The sequence below is a fragment of the Myripristis murdjan genome, chromosome 17, assembly GCF_902150065.1.
Source record: "Myripristis murdjan chromosome 17, fMyrMur1.1, whole genome shotgun sequence".
NCBI lineage: Eukaryota > Metazoa > Chordata > Actinopteri > Holocentriformes > Holocentridae > Myripristis > Myripristis murdjan.
In genome coordinates, this window is record NC_043996.1 from 23345033 (window position 1) to 23365283 (window position 20251).

The window sequence follows — 20251 nt, forward strand, 5'->3', positions numbered from 1 at the left end:
GCACCCCTCCTGCTCCTCAACCACATGTGTCGTAGCTGCAGCTGCGAGGGGGCGTCCTGCCGAGGCACGGGAGCATTAATATGGATCAGCCTCCCTAACCGCATCATCAAGCCTCTCACACCGAGTTAACTGTTAAATTCATCACACATCGTTTCATCTCTCGTGACGATCAAACGCCCATTTGTGGCTCCGGATGGAACTCTTAGCTTCTCTGCTACCACATCACACTCTCTCTCTCTCTATCTCTCTCCTTCTCCCTCTCTTTTCTCTCTCTCTCACACACACACATGAACACACACTCCTCCACTCTCCCTGACACACACACACACACACACACCGCCCCCACCCTTACCCCCTACCCCCCTCCCCACCCCCCAGCCTGAAGCAGCTCCGTGACATCAAAAGGAGCTAAGCGCTTTGCATCGTGGGTAAGATCTGGGAGCGTGACGGCTACAGAGTCTTTAGTCTCATTAAAGAGTTCTAGAGCTGCAACTCTCACATTAAAGAACTCTGGAAACTTCTTTCTGCTCATCCCCTTTGGAGCCGCTACCAGATGTGACATATCGCAAAAAAAAAGTGAAAAGTGCCTAAAGGGGTTTTGAGTGTCAGAGAGGGGGCGGCGTCCCAAAAGCTGAGCAGAAATTAACTCCACAATCTCATCTGGCGCAATATGTGTTTTTTTTTTTTTACAAATTGGTTGTAAAGTCATTTTTGGTGAACAACAGAAAAGAGAGGTGATAATTGAAAGTTTACTTAAAAAAAAAAGGTTTATTGGGTGACATTGCACTTTGAAATCGCCTCTTTAATGCAGATGAAAAATACTCGTCGTTGAAAGGAGCTTCCAGGACAAAGCAAACAGTACTTTTTTTCTTTTTTTCTTTTTTTTTTCCTTCTCTTAAATGTGTGCACTACCTGGGAAGAAAACAGGGGAGGGACAGGGGTAAAGTAAAACAGAAGCCAGAAATATTTCTCACTAGCTCGATGAAAAGTGGAAAAACACACACACACGTACACACACACATAAACCAGGCGCTATCCAAGCCGGCTAACTTGCTGCTTACCCTGCCTTCGGGGAATACTTTGCACCATATACATTTATTTACATCGAAAAGCAAAGAATGACAGAAAAGAAAAAGGACAGATTATCAGCCTTATAAATACAAGTTAATGGAAAAACTGCTTGTCATAAAGAGAGAGAGGGGGCTGCTGTGATGCAAGTTTGTATTCCAGTCATGTACTTGATTGGCTTTTATGTAATTTCAGCATCATGGTACAGGACATTTTTCTATACTTCAGTTGGTCGGCATGTTTTCTTCTTAATAATAAGACTAGCTATACAGTGTGCAGGGCGTTAAGTATAGTATACCTTTACATGTGATATCGTGCGGCTTAGATTCTGTGCTACACATTTATAATGCGCAATGCTGAACACGGCTACTGATCCTGCTCCTTTTGATCATTTCTCGTGCTGCCTCTTTAAAGTCGTACCGTTTTCCTTTACTACATTCGGACCCAACAGGTACCTAGATGGGACTAGGAAGCCTCCCCCTTCGTCTCCCCCTTCGTTAACATTTCCCTTTCATCGCCTCCTCCTCGCGAGCCGTTCCCGAGGTGGGCTCGGGTGTTTACACGATGCCCAGGATGCGTGCCACCCACCAGCGGCAGGGCATGATGGCTCTGCACACCACCCTGCAGCCGCGGTAGTGGTAGGGCCACGGGTGGTACCCTCCCAGCGGCTCGCAGATCCTCTGGCACTGGGTGTAGCTGCGGCGGCACTCGGTGCAGCACACGCCCTGGTGGTCCAGCATGGGGTCAAAGGTCATGGTGCCCTCCTCGCCTTCAAGACCTCTCTGACAGGGGAGACAGAAAGGAGAAGGATGGCAGTGGTCAGAGTGTGTTTTTTTGTGTGTGTGTGTGTGTGTGTGTGTGTGTGTGTGTGTTTGTTTTGGGAGTTTTGCAGTGTGTGTGTGTGTATACACAGCGTTTTTCGTTTCTTGTCGCATTGTGCGATGTGATGTTTTGGAGCTTTAGTGGCGGAGAAAGCTCGTTTCAAACCAATTAAAAATGGATTTCCGACAGGCGGGATGGGGAGGAGGGGATGTTGTCAGATGTGGGTTTTTGTTGTCAAATATTTTCTTTTTCAACGCATACGGCTCGTACAGCTCACTATTTTTCCCCCTCTGTGGCTGTCAAGAGTGTGTTGCGGGGGTTGGGGGATGCTTCATTCTTTCAGGGGTAGGAAAAGAGAGGGATTAGGGAAGTGGGGCCCAACATAAGGGACGAGGAAAGAGGGGGGCGGGCTGTGGAGATGTATATGTATGGGAGTCTGTGTGCACAGCAGGGCAAAGGGGGCACGACAGAGGAGGGGGGGGCCTTGAGTGGAATTATTCACAGAGCTTCAGCGGCTGAAAGGAGAAGCTGTAGACGGGCTGTTCTAAAAGACTTGGTCAGACCAGACAGCCTCATATACAAAACACATAGAGACAAAAAAAAGAAAAAAGAAAGAAAACACCCACGCTCACTCAGATTTGCAGTGACAGTCCTGCCCCTCCGCCGTGACCCCGGCATCTGCTGCCGCTCGCACAGCTGTGAGAAACTCTGCTCGGCAAAAAGTCTCCTCAGGTAGCGCTCAGATGCGATTGGACAGTCGTGAGGGCTCCGGTGGGACGTGGGCATGGCTGAATGTAAGCGGAACGTGTCAGCGGATGTGTGTGACTCACCTGATAGGGGTTCTCTGGGTTGAATTCTGCCTCTACGTCCTCTTCCTCCTCGGCCGCGGGTGCCTGGCGGCGCTGGCGGGGGACGGCCCTCCTCTTCCTCTGTCCGCCTGCACACACACACACATCACACTCTCAGTATCTGACAGCGGACCACATTTAGGGACGCGGCGGTGCGAACGCCTGCACGTGGCGCCGCATCTGATAGCGTCATCATTCCTCTGGCAGTTTTTGTTGTTTTTTTTTTTTTTTTTAAGTCCCCAAACGAGGCACCACAAAATTCTGCTTTGAGCTTTTTTTTTTTTTTTTTTTTTTTTTTTTTTTTTATGACCAGCCAGCAGAATTGCACACTCAGTATCTTGGAAACAGCACCCATTTAAAAACTTCAGAGGTGCTTGTATTTTTCAAAAAAAGGCTTTTCATAACAGCTGCCATATTGACCCACATCCTCTGCTGGGTGCGAGACTTGATGAGGCACTCACATGGTCTCAAAACACGTGTGTGTGTGTGTGTGTGTGTGGACAATGTGGCAGCAGCAAGGTATGTTTGTTGTTTATCCTTCATTTTGATAGTCGATACATAACAAGATTCGTCTCAACAGTAAAGTAACAATGGATTCAAGCCACCTCGGATAGACAATAATGGACATTTTGTGCTAATCAACAGACTTCATCAGTGCCTCCTGACTATCAGCGAGTGAAAACGTCCCTACGCCTGGAAATGCCTTCTTGCATCAATTACCTTACTGCCTCATCACCGTAACTAACTAGATTTTTTCTACATGGCTAAACGACCCTAATCTGGGCAGGATTATTGACCGGGCATATGTGCCCTTTTTTTGCGGTTATGATTAATCTTACATACAGGCCCAGATGAATCTTGTTTGTGATGTTACTGATCCAAAAAAAACACACAATTTGTTTCATCTTCTCTTCAAAGTCTTGACAATTTGAGGCTATTCTGTCAATATGTGGAAAAAATGAGGAAAATAAAGGCAAGTATTAAATAATTGTCTCATCACAGAGGTGGAAATCTAGATTACTAGGACAAAGTTTGTCTAACAGCTGATTCTGTGTTAAACTTTATGTTATACACCGAGCAGCAAGCTTTATTTGATTTATATGGGGATTGGAAATATGTGCATGAATGTGTATAGAAATTGCAGTGGCCAGTTTTGAGGAGTTTTAAGATTTTTTTTAAGAAGAGTCTGCTACATTACAAGTTTTAAGTTCTTTTTGTTGTTGGATGTGGGAACTAAAAGAAACTGTCTCCTCATGTTCATGTCTTTTTGGGGACTTTTTTGAATCACTGACAAATGCATAGAGATCGTCTACCTCCATTTGTTTACATATGCAGCATTTCATTCAGCGTGTGTGTGATGCTGCAGGAGGGGCCCCCATGAACTTTTGGCCCCGGGTTGTCGTGCTTCCATGATCGGGCCCTGACCTCAATCCTAACCCTTAACACATAACTTTTAACTGAGTTTTTAGATTTCAAGCCCTAAGCCTTTTCTTTTTGTGACCCCAGCATGGACCAAAGGTGTTGACGGTTCATTAACAGTAATTAACAGGTGTGCATGACAAAACACCTGACAGGCAGCTGACCTAAATTACAGATTTTTCAACATTTTGCGGATGATACTTATAGTCAGTAGTCGAGTTGAAAAAAAAAAAAATCAGGGGGGATGGTCAATTTTTTTCACTTGATGAAAAGGGAGGATGGCAGTTTTACAGGGTGGATGATTTTGACCGTTTTTATTTCTCGAGTACTGCTTATAGTCCAGTAATTTGATATACGCTAATAAGGAATATAAGGAATAAATGCCAGAACAGATATTTAAACAGTGAATTAAAAGGTTACTATACACTACTCACAAAAAGTTAGGGATATTCGGCTTTCAGGTGAAATTTCAGGATGAACCTAAAATGCATTATAACCTTTACAGGTGAACTTAATGTGACCTTCTGTAAACTTTTGAATGCACATGTCCAACTGTTCAATGTTTCAGTACTTTTTGCACAAGTTGCTGTTCTCTAACAAGGAGTTTAACAGCAAAATTCACATCAGGTGTTTGATGCTCCAGCTCATCGAGGTCATATCATTAGGGAATGGCTGCTGGAGACTGGGGTACCTCAAATGGAGTGGCCTGCACTTTCTCCAGACCTGAATCCCATAGAAAACCTATGGGATCAGCTGAGTCGCCGTGTAGAGGCTCGGAGCTCTGTACCCCAGAACCTCAATGTCCTGAGGGCCGCCCTTCAAGAAGAGTGGGATGCCATGCCTCAGCAGACAATAAGTCGACTTGTGAACAGCATGAGACGTCGTTGTCAAGCTGTAATTGATGCTCAAGGGCACATGACAAGTTATTGACACTGACATTTTTTGTTGTGGTTTATCCACCACTGTTGTTGGCTTTTGTTTCAAGAAATTGTTTGAGATGAGGAAATCACCAGTGCATGCTTCTACTTAAATGGCCTACTTTCATGATATAATATCACTGTAGCGTTAACTTTTTATATTTTCCATAATTTTCACCCAAAAGCCAAATATCCCTAACTTTTTGTGAGTAGTGTATATATAGTAACCTTTAATTCATTTCAATATCTGTTCTGGCATTTATTCCAATTAGCGCATATCAAATCAGATAATGTGTGATATGCATGTGTAAACAGAATAATTCAAAGAACTTGTAATTGACTTTTTTTCTTGTCTTTGTGTGTGTAATCAACTTGTGAATTTTTATAGTGATATCTGAAAGTGACATTTTGAACCCCTTTCCCCTGTGTGTTAAAAAGGGCATTTTTTGGTTATTATATGGTCATATATAGGTGATTTTCAAAACTTTCCACCAATGGGATTCCTTGGGACTTTTTTCTCTCACTTAGGACAAACTGAGGATACAAAATCAGCTGAGTTTGCTTCTCTTGAGATTAGTCCTCGGTTTTTTCATAAAACGACTGGACTATTAACGGACTTCCTGTTCAAATAAACCTTTTCCCTGTCAGATGATACGCTGCTGAATATTTAGTAACAGCGTCAGCAGCGGACTTGATTAGTGATTCCTGTTGTGCTCGCTATCTGCTATAGACACTTTTCAAGTCTTTGCCCGTAAGCCGTCTGACTGCCTACCGGTGGGGTAGGTGGGACGGAGCCAGAAGATTGGCAGATCTCCACACAGGTCCTTGATCTTGTTGCTGAGGAAGGCGGAGTCAGAGAGGGGCGTGTCTGCCGCCACCCAGATCAGAGAGTCCTCCTCGAATTTGGCAGGCATCACTTCGTCCTCCTTTGGTGGGCAAAGACGGAGAGGAGAAAAGAGCTGTTAGCCGGTAAACGAGCGAGCAGATCCCAGCGGTGTCTGAAGACGCGTGTGTGTGTGTGTGTGTGTGGCTGCTAACGGCACAACATCACACTTGTTCACATAGCCTCTAACTAGCCTTCCTCTCTAAACAGCCCACACTTGATGTTTTTCCAGTTCTGTCCCAGCCTTAATCCACATTAATGCCGTGTTGTTAATGCTCCTCATAATAACATGGAATCACATAATAAAAGGGAAGCCCCCGAGGCTCTCGCGTACACATCCTCCTCTGTTCTCTGCCCTTACATTTAGCTGTATACACAGTGTCAGGACTCATTAAGATCTGAGGGAAGGAAATGTCGGATGGCCTAAATGTATGAGTTTTTGAAAAACAGCAGCAGATAAACTAATGAGACTTCCAGAGGAGAGACTCGGTAAACATATATACTCTATATCTACAGCCTGCAGGTAAAAGAGGAACTCTGTGTACATGCTTTTTGCCAGAGGCGCTCGTTCCTCAGGCCTGCAGAACACTAGCCACAACCATGTTTGGGGAATGTTATCCTCTAACCTTCCAAAAATGCTGCTGTATTTTTTTTTTTTTTCCTTCAGCTCAAATGATTCGCTGGAGGGACAAATAAAAGCGGGGGTCCTCCTCCACTGCGCGACTGATAAGAGTTTATCTGACCCACTCTGCCTGGATGGGAGCGTGTGTGTGTCTCTGTGCGTGTGTCTGTGTGTGTGTGTGTGTGTGTGTGTGTGCGTGAGTGTGTGCTTATCTAACCCATATTTGCCATCACTCTAAATTATAGCAAATGACCAGCCTGCAGCAACTATTATAACTACATCTCCCTATCTACACACACACACGCACACATACACACACATAGACACACATACACGTGCTCTCTCTCTCTCTCTCTCTCTCTCACATACACACACACACACAAACGACGCACAGACGTGAAATAAACTATCATTTATGAGGCAGAGGGAGGCAATAACAGAAATACACACGCAAGCGCACAAACGTGAAACAAATGATCATTTATGAGGCAGAGAGAGGCAATAAGAGCAGCCCTGCGTGATAATTAATTGTGTGCTTGCATGGGTGTGTGTGTGTGTGTGTGTGTGTGTTTGTGTATATGTGTGCGTGTGTGTTGATGTGCACTCGTGTTCATCAGGGCAATTCTGGGTGATGTGGATTTATGTGGATGTGAGGCTTATGCAGAACTAAATGATTTTAATTATCAGGCAGCCTCAATTCAACAATCACAGGCAGTGGTGTGTTTCTGCATGGGGGGTGGAGAAGGAGGGGGATGGGTGGGTGTAGTTTTCGTGATAATATTTCAATAATCCATTATATTCAAAGTAGACGTTTCGCTGTGCTTTGTTGATCTTAAAGGAATACGTCGCGTTTTTTGGAGGACTGATCTTGCTGGTCAGCTGATGAGAGCACAAAATCCAAAATAATCCACGAGTCCCCAGAAGGTCATTCACTCTCCATGCTGACTCTTTAGTGTAAAATATGTTGAAAAATAGCTTTCTAGTCTCCAAAGTCCCTGAAGTCAGGTGGTAACTAACCTTAAATGGCTTGTTGGAGGCTGATCAAATTTATATGAAATCTGATACATAAATAAAGCGCCATTTTCAGCTGCCAGAGTCCATCATGTTGACTCTGCCGACAAAAGCGCGGATTAAGTTTGAATAAGTAAGAATTGGGGGAGTAACAGTTCAACAAACCAGTGGTTCGCTTTTGAATTGCAGTTTCTGGGTCACGATTTCGGTTTCAGTTTCTGTTAAAACATTAGGGAGGAAAAAACACCCTGCTATTTCCAATGCCCCCTGTATTTTTTATCATTTGCAAACATAACTTTTTTTTCATTCAGAAACACTTTGAAATCAACACGTATTCTCCCAAAGGCAAAAGTCTGCTAAGACTATTTCAAACAAACATTAAAATACGTTCAGTAGGTTTATTAATTCATGAACTAAGTGTTTGGTTGGGCGGCTCTCGCACCGTGGATCTGTTTTGTAACTCTGCACGTTGCAGGGCGTGTTGTGTATTGAACGGTTTGTGTTTTATGGTTCGGTTTTACTCTGTATTGAACGGTTCAGGCCTTTTTTCCCATTAAGTTTTACACCCCGAGTAAGAATAAAATAACATAATTTAATGGCTGAGTTTGTGGCCGGCCTGACCCACTTCAGATTTACTCACATACCCAATGTATTTGTCAGCTCAAGTCTCAGTCGTTTTGATTATTGGAGCTTTAAATTGTTTAGATCTGCAATAAATAAAAAAAATAAAACAGTATTTCACTCTCAAAGGGCCTGTCGTCTTACTTGGACTGATGCTAGCCACATGCTGTCACTCAACTTTTGGTGTCAATCTTCTCATCATTTAAAATATAATATTCCTTGTAGGCACACTTGTTGTTTTTTGTTTTTTTGTTTACATTTGAAATTTCTAAAATAAAATAATAATAATAAAAAAAAAACATGAATACAATTACTGCCTCGAGACATTCGCAAAGTCTTATTTTGGGATGTTTTTAAAGTTGCATTGTTTACATCGGCGTGTGTAATACGTCACCACCATGCTGGATAAACAAGGAATGGAGTTTTCCTACAACTCCTGCTGGTCACAAACTACACCGGGTGCCTCCCTGAAACACGGTGTATCCGTTCAAAGACAAAGAAAGCAGCCCGGAGACGGCGTGTGTTCTCTGACAGGTAACAGAGACTGACGAGACGGACAAACCCACCAGGTCCAGCGTCAGAGAGTCCTTGTTGAGAGCCTCCACGTCAGGCAGGCGAGCCTTCACCTGGGTCTTAATGTAGCACTTCTCTCCTCCTGAAAACCGGATCCCTGTGATCCCCTGGAGAGAGGAGGGGGGGGGGTTGGTATTGGAGAGAGGGAACATTAAGCTGAGATTTGGCTGTGGTGGAAAGAACTAGTCACAACCACTCCACCGGCTCAACAGTAGACTGCAGAAAAACATTTCAGTAATCCTCCTACCTCATCATTCCTTTCACCTTGCGAGTTTGTGTTTCCTAGTCCAGCTAACCCTAACTTTGACCAATAAGCCAAAAATGACTCAATTTTGTTGAGGGAAAAACTGTCCATTTTCAAAGGGGCCCCTTGACCCTGACCTCCACATATCTGAATGAAAATGGTTTCTATGGACACCAGCAAGTCTCCCGTTTGCAGACATGCCCACCTTATGCTAATGCCACGCAGTTTGGGCCACAAACCAGGCAGGTTTTTGCATGCGGTACAAATGTGTTATTTGTGCCTATTCTAAAATGCTGTATTTCTGCATACTGGGGCCTAAACAGTATTGGTGTTGCATAAATAGGGTTTGAATGGAAAGCTGAGACTCCTGTGGATTCAATGAGCCACATTTTATTCATGTGTGAGGATGTTAGCTGCCATAGGAGCCATTTCATTGTAGTGAGACCATTTTCTGAAACTTCACGTCACGGTATAAAATGTCCTATTGTGACCTCTAGGAGAATCACAGCCTCGTGAAACTTTACATCCACAATCTAGAGACCGAGGACATTCAGAAGATGTTCCTTTCCTACACAGATTGACAATAAAAGGTGAGTTTCTGAGAAATTTCAGGAACATAATGCTCACCGTCCAGTTGCCAAAAAGTTCTTACAGAAATCTCCAAATATCAAAACTTTTTGACACCAATGTGGCAATGTGGGATTTTGGACGGATGATTGAGCATTTTTATTAATTCTTGAGAGGTCACAAATAGTCATATTTTGCACCAAATCTGTGTGACAAATGATGTCAACCCAAATATTGCTGCAGTAACTTATGAGACATCATTGATTATGGGAATGGCTATCATTTTGCTCCTATCATAACCTTTATACACTCAATAAATTAATATATATGTAGGTGCCTAACCAAAACAGAATGTTTATTACAGATTTATGACTAAAATAACTTGTCAAACCGTGCTGAACTGCACCTCAAATTAATCTTTGGGTTCCCAGCTTTTACATGATGTGTACCACGTCTATGTGGGCTTTTATCTCCCCCCGAAACTCCCCTACCCCCCCAAAACTGGGTCTAATAAAGAAGTGGCGGTGTGTGGAACAGGTTACATTTGTGTGAGAATGGACTGTGATTAAAAATATACTAACTTATCTAACAAGGAACACACAATTGTCAAAATTTTTAACTTTGAGAAGCCCTCATTGACCAGCTATTAGCTATCCTTACAAATGACAGTGACTGGCCTAATGGGGGCGCTGTTATCTGAAACTTCAAAACTTCAAAATCTCAGACACCACTGGTCTGATTTTGATGAAATGTGGAGGGGTGTATATCCTTGTGCTGTGTTCAGGCGTTTATATAGGCTGTAATTACCCTGAATGGTCTGATGGGGGCGTCGTTATTACAGGTCAGTGTTTCACTATTTGAAATGCCAGCAGTCCCACATCGCTGATTTTGATTAAACTTAGCGTGATGATGGACTTTGTCACTGTGATCAAAAATACACTGACTGATCTAATGAGGGATATAATTAAAAACTTTGAAAAGCCATACCTGGCTACTGCTAGCTATCCTTACCAATGTCACTGATTGGCCTGATGGAGGCGCTGTTATGTATTTTAGAATATGTAACTCAGATAGATAATCTCAGACACCACTGCATTAAACTTGAAAGGAGTGATGTTTTTTGGCACGATGGTCTGGTCTGACTGTGATGAAACTTGAAGGAATGATGGATCTTGTCACTGACTGACCCACAGGGGTGTCTGCATCATTTGTGGGGGGTGAAATGCTTTTACTTGCTCTTATCTATAACGTAATTCTGTGCTGCTGCTGCTGCTGCTGCTGCTGCAACAACCCAATTTCCCCACAGGGATCTTTATAAGGTTTCATCAAATCTGATCTAATTCTCTGACGCTCCCAGATACTCTGAGAGAGCGCTGATCTCTGAGTTGATAAGTCCAGTACTGGGACTTGTTTTCTGTTTTTTTTTCCCCTCCTGCTGCTTGTGGCCGCTGTGTGAGGTTAATCCTTATTGGCAAAAACAGATCCGAGCCTTTCCCAGAACTTTCTGGAGTGATTACTTCAGGTCCAACTCACAATCTGGAAATCGTGGACCTCCACGGCCTCGTCCGCCCCGCTGCCGGTGCGGAACCTCTCCACGTTGTTGGCTGTGTCAATCTCCATGGAGCCCTCCTCCACTTTGCCATTGATGCTCATGCTGTAGTGGACATTGTATACCTGCACACACACACACACACACACACACACACACACACAAGGTTTCAGACTGGCATGTAAGGTATGAGTTCCCAAGTTCCCAGCCATCCCACCCCCACCTCTTTTCTCTTTCAGCAGTCGCTCTCCTTCACCCTCCTCCATGTTATCCTGTTATCCCATGACTTCCCCTCACACACAGGACCCCTCTCACTCTCTCCTTCTCTCTCTCTCTTTCTCTCTTTCTCTCTCAGACTCGTACAGAAAAATACAATACTCACAGCCCTTATTGATGGCAACCCTTCATCAGGACTGTTTTTTTTTTTTTTTTTTTACCCCCATCATGCTTTTAAAATCTTAATAGCCTCAGCCAACTTTGGTGGAGGAGAAAGGGGGGAAAGCTAAGACAGCAGTGTTTTTGCCTCACACCTCTCGCCCCTGGGGCATCAGCCGGACCGGACAAGGCCCCCCACCCCCCACCCCACCTCACTTCACCCTGCCTTGCCTTGCATGGATCCCCAGCTCTCTCTCTCACTCTCTTTCTCTCTCTCTCCCTCTCTCACACACACACACACTCATACACACACAAGGCCTCCATTCACCAAGCTTCGACTGAGACTGTACCATGGAACTGGAGTGTTTAATTTACATTTTACTACTTGCCCACACTGCAAAAAAGCAATATTATGACTCATTTAGTTTTGTAGTATTGACTTAGTAACTTATTTTACTTCCAACAAAAAAGTAATGGATACATAATACATAATATTTCCCAGTGCAAGCAATTTCAATATTTTTTTCTTTAATCAAGTGAGATGATGTTTATTCTAAGGGAGCAAGCCGCCTCAGTTTATGGAAACAGGTGAAATTGCGTTGGAAACAAGTCAAATTATCTATCATTATTATTATCTATCTATCTATTATTAGCTCAGTCGCCCCCCACCCCACACACACACACACACACACAAGCGTCACTCTTACATGCTTTTCGTTGTTATTCCAGAAGTAAAAAGCTCCGATGGCCCCCAGCAGGAGCAGCACGGCCCCCGCAATGAGCACCGCGATCCCGGCCTTCAGCAGCCGGCCGGTGGCTGCGGGCTTTACGGCCACGGCAGAGTAGGCCTATGGTTTAATAATAAACAAATAAATAAATAAATAATATCAACCTTATACTGTGGGAGTGAAGAAAAGGTTATAAAAAGTCGTTATAAAAAAGGAGCTATACAAAGTTCTTGCTCAAAACATGAGCAGTAACTTATTTTACAGAAACCAAAGAGTGTCGATATCCAATGTTTTGACAACGTTTTGCTCGACATACATAAAAGTGAAAGCAATATTTCCTTTGTTTCATCTAAACCCCTTCGGATCATTGCGATTTGTTATGAGGAAAACCACCAGAATGCTGATTAGCCTACTGTCGCTTTTTGGTAATTCAGCTTTAATCTGATATTGAGGTCGTGCTCGTCGATAAACATGAGAGAGCTGTTTCACACCTGACAACTTGTTGCTGCAAATTAAAGTTATCACATCGCCGGTGTGTAAGGCGTAACCGCCCGTGCAACAATGTTGAGTTACAAAGCAGCTTGGTCACCCATGGGTCCTGCAAGTAAGGGAGGGGTGCACTGTCCAGTTCTCGATCAGTCACCCATTTGGCTTTGGCCCCCTGACTTCCCCACATGCATTTGCTGTAAATCTAAGACATGTTTCCCGGGATGTCCCGTGAACACTCACCGGTGGCATGAACTGCTGCAGGTCCTCCGGTCCCGCTGAAGCGATCGGTACTTTCTCTGAATTCCCGGCCATGACTGGTGCCAAACACCTGAGAAGACCCAGTCCACTAGCTCGGCAAGCTCCCTCTCTCTCTCTCTCTCTCTCTCTCTCTCTCTCTCTCTCAGAGGGACAAAGCCTGCTCATTCATACAAGTCGTGTTTTATTACACCAGCTTAGGTGGCGCAAACTGTGTGCACGCGCACGCCCCCCCACCTGCTCTGGCCTCTTGCCCTCTACCAGCGCGCGCAAATGAGGGTCAGTCGGCAGGATAAATGCAAACCCATACACCCCACCCCACCCCTCCCCTGCACCGTGGATAATGGTTGGTGATCTGAGCAATACAGACTTTACTGTGCATTATAAGTTACGAAGTTATGTAATGATAAATATGTAAATTATGACCTCTAGTTCCATCATCACAAAGTCAGAAGCCACCCACGCCAAAAAGTTGTTGTCTACTTTCAGGAGGGGGAAAAAAATCATACATTCTGTTCATTCTATCTGACTTCTATCATCTCCTCCCCCTATCCTGTCCTAGCCCGTCCCATCCTGGCCTGTCCTGTCCCGTCCTGTCCCTCTCTGAGCTCGATTGTCCTTCTACCTGCTATTTATATCATGAAGCTTTATGTCAGCCTAATAGTGCTTAAACAGGTCTGTATTAAATTAGGTGAGGTTATTGTCCCTGCTTTGAGGAATTAGGTGCTTAAACATGAGTGCTCAAGTACTTGAGATGCAAAGAAAGCAGGCTGTCTCACCCAGAACACCGCCCCCCCACCCCCCACCCCACCCCACCCCTCTCTCTCTCTCTCTCTCTCTCTCTCTCTCTCTCTCACTCACTTACTCACTCACTCTCGCCCTCTCTCTCTGACTCTGCAAACTGTGCAAGAGGTTAAAGGTGACTGTAATGGAATGTGTCGGCTCAGAGACAGTACAATGGACAAACGACAGCGTGGATATACCTCGAAACTTATTCCCTGTCTCCTGTAAGCCCCGATCTCCTTTGCTGTTATTAAAAATGTCCTGAGTCTATGAATGATAATGGGGGATTACGTAAGGGCGCACCGTGCGCATTTGGCAGGTAGACAAAAACATTCTGATACTGTAATGCAGGAAGATATGCTCATTTGGACTTCACTTGACAAAAGGTGTGCGTGCCCTGTTTGCACAGTTGCACATTTCGATCACATTTCGATAATCTGACAAATGTTATCTTGTATGTGCTTAAACCTTTATAGGGGAGACAAATAATCGAACAATCTTCCCTCATTTTACGCATTTCACGGCACTTTTACGCACTGTCGGGGACATTACGCATGGGTTTTCTATACGTGCTGACTAAGTATGTGGAAGATTACAGTATGCTACTCATGTACTAGCAGACTTTGCATGATTATTTAACTGTTTTAGAGAAAAGTGTTAAAGATCGATAATGAAATTCCAGCAATCACGCCCATCAAACAGATTATAAGGCAAATAATAATTATATGACATTACTAGGTTTCCTCTGCTTGTTTTCTTGAGGAGACTGAACATTTGCTTCCAAACCTTGTCTGCATCTGTTCTGGCATCTTACCAACAAAATCCTATTCACAAAAGGGAAAACTCCAAACTGACCTTCTTCTGTCAGCTGCAAGGACAGAGGCTCACTACTGCAATAACAGCGACGCCTGTTGGCTTTTAGTAGTGACTGACCTGACAAGAATATCCCTGTAAGCCAATGCACACTCAGAAAAATATCCTTTTCAGTCTGCTATAGGATTTACAACCAAGGTCACAAACGTCTGAGGCAAGATCACAGTTTCAGAACAGTATTTCAAAGTTTATTTTCTCTTAGAATACTGTGATAATAAAAAATCTATACAGTTACATTATTGCATTCAAATAATTTCATACACCGTTATCAACTTGATACATTGTGGGTCACCGGCCTCAAACTTAACAGTTTCTGGGGCCATTTTTAAATAGTACGCATGCTTTAAGATCAATAATTACAGTTCTTACTTACATTACTTCACTTTTTAATTATTACTTTTATAAAAAATAAATTCTCTGTATGTACAAAACCTTGCATATTATACACTTCATGTCCAACAAATTCCTCAAAGTGACTGAATGGACTCCAAATGCAGCTTTTACAATGAAACATTTAAAAATGCAAAGTACACAAATATTAGGATATAAATTTATATACTATATACACATCCTCCATGGCCAGAAGTTATCTCAAACATTTCTTTACATGATTCTCATTGTCAATGATTCATAAATTAGAATTTTAAACACAGTGTACAGTTCTTTGAGAGTGAGTATATGTGCAAGCATGTGTGTTTTAGACTTCATTGGTGGGGCAGCGTGTTGGAGTGGGGCTGTAAACAGGAATGGTGATGTCACTGATCTCCTGAACCCGGACAGGCCTGGGTGGGGTGACCAGGACGTAGTCGTACTCTCTGTGCAGGACTTTCTCGTATACACTCTGCAACCCCACCGTCTTGGGAATGTGTGCCTGGTAGTAGTTGTCCCTGCGGTGGGGGTCCCGGGGCAGCGAGGCCGTCTTGGACAGGCTGCTGAAGGAGGAGAGGGTTGGGGCTGGGGAGATGCCTGGTGAGGGTGCGGCATTGGCTCGGACCGCTGACGGGCTCCAGCAGCGGTCCGAGTGACCCAGGACCTTGCATTCACTGGTGCATGCCCATAGAGCTGAAAGAGAGAGGGAAAGAGAGAAAGAGAGGGATGGGGGGTTAGATCTCTTATTCATTAGTCCAAGCTTCAACTTCCATATCTTATAACCACAGTAATTTAGCCCTTACCACTTTGGCCCCCCATGGGAGGAACGACTGCCCCATCTTTCTTCAGGCCAGTGTCTCCGCTGACATCACTGTCACTGTCGTTGAAATCACTGTCCCCCTTGCCACTGTCTTTGCCACTGAAGGCTGGGTCTCTGGCAGAGATGGTGGTGTAAGAGTTCCCCTTCCAGATGGTGATGGGCCTCACAGCCTCTTTGCCGTTTCCATAGCCAGGCAGGGTGGAGTAGCCCTGGGGAGAGGAGAGGGAGAGAGAGAGAGAGAGATGGCAGCACAGAGGTTAGTGTCTGCTGCACACTGGAGGTTTCTCTTTGTTGTTTACATGGAAAAATAACACATGCACAATCTCACCTCGTGTTTATTCCCTCGCAGCTTGCTGTCTGAGTCATACACACAGGGCACCTCACTGCCATCCTCTGAGGCCGAGCACATGTCGCTGCCCCCGGGGTGAGCCGGGGTGAATCCTCCGGGCTGGCTGCTATAGGAGTGGCCGTCAAAACCTCCCCCTCCCCCGGCGGCGTGGAGAGGCAGCAGCGGGTTGTCCACGTGGTTTCTGCTCCGCTCCAGCGTGCCCTTCTCCCCATATGAGTCGCTGTCCTCTCCACTCTTGTCCCGCTTGCGCCGGTTGCAGGTGGTGGCGATGAGGATGATGGCGAGCAGCAGGAGCGTGCAGCTTCCCGCGAGCACAACGATAATCACCACCGACAGGTCCCACTGCGCGTGTACCTCGTCTCCACCGCCTGACTGGTACACGGTCCTGTCACTCGGCGGGGAGCCCGCGATGATGAGGAAGTGGAGCGTGGCGGTGGAGGTGAGCGCGGGCCGCCCGTTGTCGCTCACGATGACGGTCACGCTCAGGGTTTCGTCCACCTCGTGGCTGAGCACCTGGTTGAGGTAGATCTCCCCGGTGGCTTTATTAACGGAGAACACGGACGGCTCCCCGGTGGCCAGCCCGTAGGACAGCTCAGAGTTCACGCCCTCATCTGCATCCCGCGCCTCCACCCGGGTGATGACGTAGCCTGTCGGTGCGTCCCGGGGCAGGAGGACTTCAGCAGAGCCGTTGTTGAGGGACGGGCTGAGTGATGACCGGTGCGTTATCATTCTGGTCCACTATCCTCACATACACATTGGCGCTACCGGACAGGGGCGGGGAGCCGCTGTCGCTGGCCGTGATACGGAGCTCCAGCTGTTTCATCACCTCGTAGTTGAAGCTCCGGAGCGCGTAGAGTGAGCCGCTGGCGGGGTCCAGCGACACGAAAGTGGAGATGGGCGAGCCCATGAAGTAGGTGTCCGCCAGTTTGTAGCTGACCTTCCCATTTGACCCCATGTCCATGTCCCTCGCCACGACCGTGGTGATATACGCGCCCGGTGCGTTGTTCTCCACCACGGCCACCTCATACACCGGCTTACTGAACACGGGGGCGTTATCGTTCTCGTCCGTCAGCCGGATGGTGTACTGAGTGATGGTTCTGAACGGCGGGGAGCCCAAATCCTCCGCCACTACTGTCAGGTTGTACTCAGGGATCTTTTCCCGGTCTAACGGGCTGGTACTCACGATCATGAAGCTGTCTTCGTACGCCTGCTGCAGTCTGAAGTGATCGTGTCCGTAGAGCGTGCAGTGCACCTGTCCGTTTGCTCCGGAGTCTCTGTCCGAGGTGCTGACCAGAGCGACGAAACTCTCTCTGGCCGCCGCCTCCGTGATGTACGCTATCCCGGCTGTGATGGACGTCATGGGGGTGATGGAGATCTCCGGTGCGTTGTCGTTAACGTCCTGCACCTGCACTACAATTTTGCAGATGGCTGGGCTCGGATTGGGACCCAGGTCGGTCGCCTGCACGTCGAACTCGTACGTGTTCTTGCTCTCGAAGTCGATGGGGCTCTCGAGAGTGAGCCGTCCGGTTTTTCGGTCCACTCTGAAGAGTTGCCGTATCTCGGGGGGCACCTGGTTTCCGAAACCGTACACCACCTCACCGTTCAGCCCCTCGTCCGGGTCCTCCGCGTTCAGGTCCAGCAGGAGGAAGCCCACCGGTGCGTCTTCGGGCAGGTCCACGGAGAAGCTGTTCCTGTCGAACACCGGGCTGTTGTCGTTGTAGTCTTTCACCTTGACGTTGATGCGCGTGGTTCCGGTGCGGGACGGGTTGCCACCGTCCATAGCAACCAGCTCCAGCGCGTAAGAAGCCTGCGTCTCCCGGTCCAGCTCCTTCATGAGCACCAACTCCGCATATTTAACCCCGTCGGCCCTGCTGAGCACGTCTATGGAAAAGTGGCTGTTAACGGAGATCTGGTAGCTTTGGATGTAGTTGACCCCCACGTCCTCGTCCACGGCAAAGTCCAGCGGGATCCTCGTGCCCACCGCCGTGTTCTCGGAGATCTCCAGACTCGACTCTTTCCGGGGAAACTCGGGGGAGTTGTCGTTGATGTCCTTGACCTCCACCTCGACGTGGATGAGTTTGAACTGCTCTTTGGAAAAGCTGACCACGTCGAAAGCGATGAGACAGTGCAGGGTGTGTTTGCAGATCCTCTCCCTGTCTATTCTCTCGCCTATGGTCAGCTGCCCGTCGCTCTCCCTCAGGCGGATGAAAGAGGAGTTGAACTGTTTCATCATCCTGAAATTGGTCCTAGAGCCCCCCGAGGAGGAGGGAGAGGAGGTGATGTCCTTGGCCAAGTTTCCGATCACTGTCCCCGGTGCGTCTTCCTCAAATGTCTGATATTTCACCGTCTTGCCCTGTGTGAGAGCGGTCAGGCTTGCCAAGGAGATGCACGCCAGCACCAGCAGCCCGTTCCACCCTCTTTCTCCCATCTTGACACCTTCACTCCAAAATAATCAGAAATTCAGCAAACTGCCCGCACTCAGCCCAACTTGCAGTTTAAACACAACGCCCTTGCAAAAAGAAATTCCTCCCCTCTCTTGTCGTCTCTCCACAGTTGTTGTTCTATTATAAAGCTATAATAAATATTCCATAGGTCTTTTTGATGCGCACTCTGGATGCGCTCCGCTCTCTCGCTATTGGAGGTGTGCCGCTCTCTCAGCGCAAGAGGGCTGCAGTGTCTGCAGGAGGGTTTATACGGCGAGGCATGCAAATGAGCCGCACTGTGACCAATCCGGGCTTTGAAAGGGGAAAAAAAGGGGGACTTCTGAAAGACCTCTAAACCCTGTTTAGAGATTCCTGGACTGTGCAGAGAAACTTGGCACCCAATATGTGGGCTAAACGCGGGGCTTGATTTAATACAGCTATAGTTTCCGTTGCTTGTTTATGTTCCTCGGGCTGTTAAATGAGTCTGCGCACCGACACATGGGGGGAGCACAGAGATGCGCAGTGTCCCTGAGCTAGAGGACAAAGCATTTGAATAGGAGTGTCTGTTCAGGATGCTATACCCAATAGGCCTACATTCAAAGTAATAAGATTTATGCTTAAACACAGTTCACTGGGCTCCCCGTGCACGTGTCATGTGTACCCCACCGGAGAAAACCATGTCTCCGGCGGGCTTGTCCCGATGACCTGTCCCACCTATGACTGAAAAATAACTTCATGCCTCCAAAAGATGAGATGATTTGTCATTTTCTCCTACCTCAGAGAGCCCTGCTCCACTCACCCAACACATAAGCTTCCATATTATACACCCCAAATAGAGTTCAAATCGCTAAATATGATAGCAGCACCACGGTCACGGATAGATTTAGAAGAATGTGGTGTAACTGGTGGTAATAGCTTCATTTGATTGTTCATTTTATTCCCATTCATAAATTCCACAAATCTGCTTTCTCCCGTTCTATTATCCATCCCCCTAGTGTGCTGTAATCCAATAATTGTTTGCCTATCAGATCATATCTGAGTCAAGAAAAATGACTACATCCACTTAAACATTGATTTTATTCTAATTTGGACTCAGCTCAGATTGGCTCACGAGATGTCGTGTGAGTGAGGGAGAGATAGAAAGAAAGAGACGGGGGATCGGGGGATTTTTTTTTTTTTCATTAAATCCGGTGTAACGGCCCGGTTTAACATGCGTCTCTCCTTGCCCTCGTCTGCCAGAACAGAGTGGCGCAGGTGAAGACCACAGAGAGAGAGAGAGAGAGAGAGAGAGAGAGAGAGAGAGAGAGAGAGAGAGAGAGAGACTTCCATACACCCGTTACAAATGGGATTTGGCTGTAAACGCAAGGGGGATTTATCAGGATTTCAATAGTGAGATTATATCAAAGGCGTATGAAGCCCTCGTTAGTATCGGCGGTATAATAGCATGGCAGGGTCTCCCTTTGCAGCCGTCCATGGCTGTATTGTGGCCCCTGAGCCGGCCTGTGGGGACCCCAACCCCTGCTGCCTCCATGCAACCCTCCGCCTAACTGCAGCATAATGAGGCAGAGCCACATGCAGCCTTTGTAACCCCCCACCCTCGCCCCCAGACCTGCCCCAGTCCCGGCCACAGCTCCTTTCATTAG

The 20251-nt window shown here is 46.4% G+C and overlaps 2 protein-coding genes across 2 annotated transcripts; both read right to left on the reverse strand.

Moving 5' to 3' along the window:
- Positions 1 to 748: 748 nt before the first annotated feature.
- Positions 749 to 13063, reverse strand: LOC115375132 (leukocyte cell-derived chemotaxin 1). The gene is made up of 7 exons (XM_030074472.1): positions 12977 to 13063; positions 12227 to 12367; positions 11129 to 11269; positions 8778 to 8891; positions 5847 to 6000; positions 2721 to 2827; positions 749 to 1850 (listed from the first exon to the last, which is right to left on the reverse strand). The coding sequence occupies exons 1-7, from the start codon at positions 13046 to 13048 to the stop codon at positions 1626 to 1628; spliced, it is 954 nt and encodes a 317-aa protein (XP_029930332.1). The 5' UTR covers positions 13049 to 13063; the 3' UTR covers positions 749 to 1625.
- Positions 13064 to 14813: 1750 nt separating this feature from the next.
- LOC115375272 (protocadherin-8-like) lies at positions 14814 to 18825 on the reverse strand. Its single transcript, XM_030074683.1, is given in 4 exon segments — positions 14814 to 15709; positions 15820 to 16047; positions 16425 to 16875; positions 16877 to 18825. Coding segments are annotated over 4 exon segments (2781 nt in total). The 5' UTR covers positions 18614 to 18825; the 3' UTR covers positions 14814 to 15344.
- Positions 18826 to 20251: the final 1426 nt, after the last annotated feature.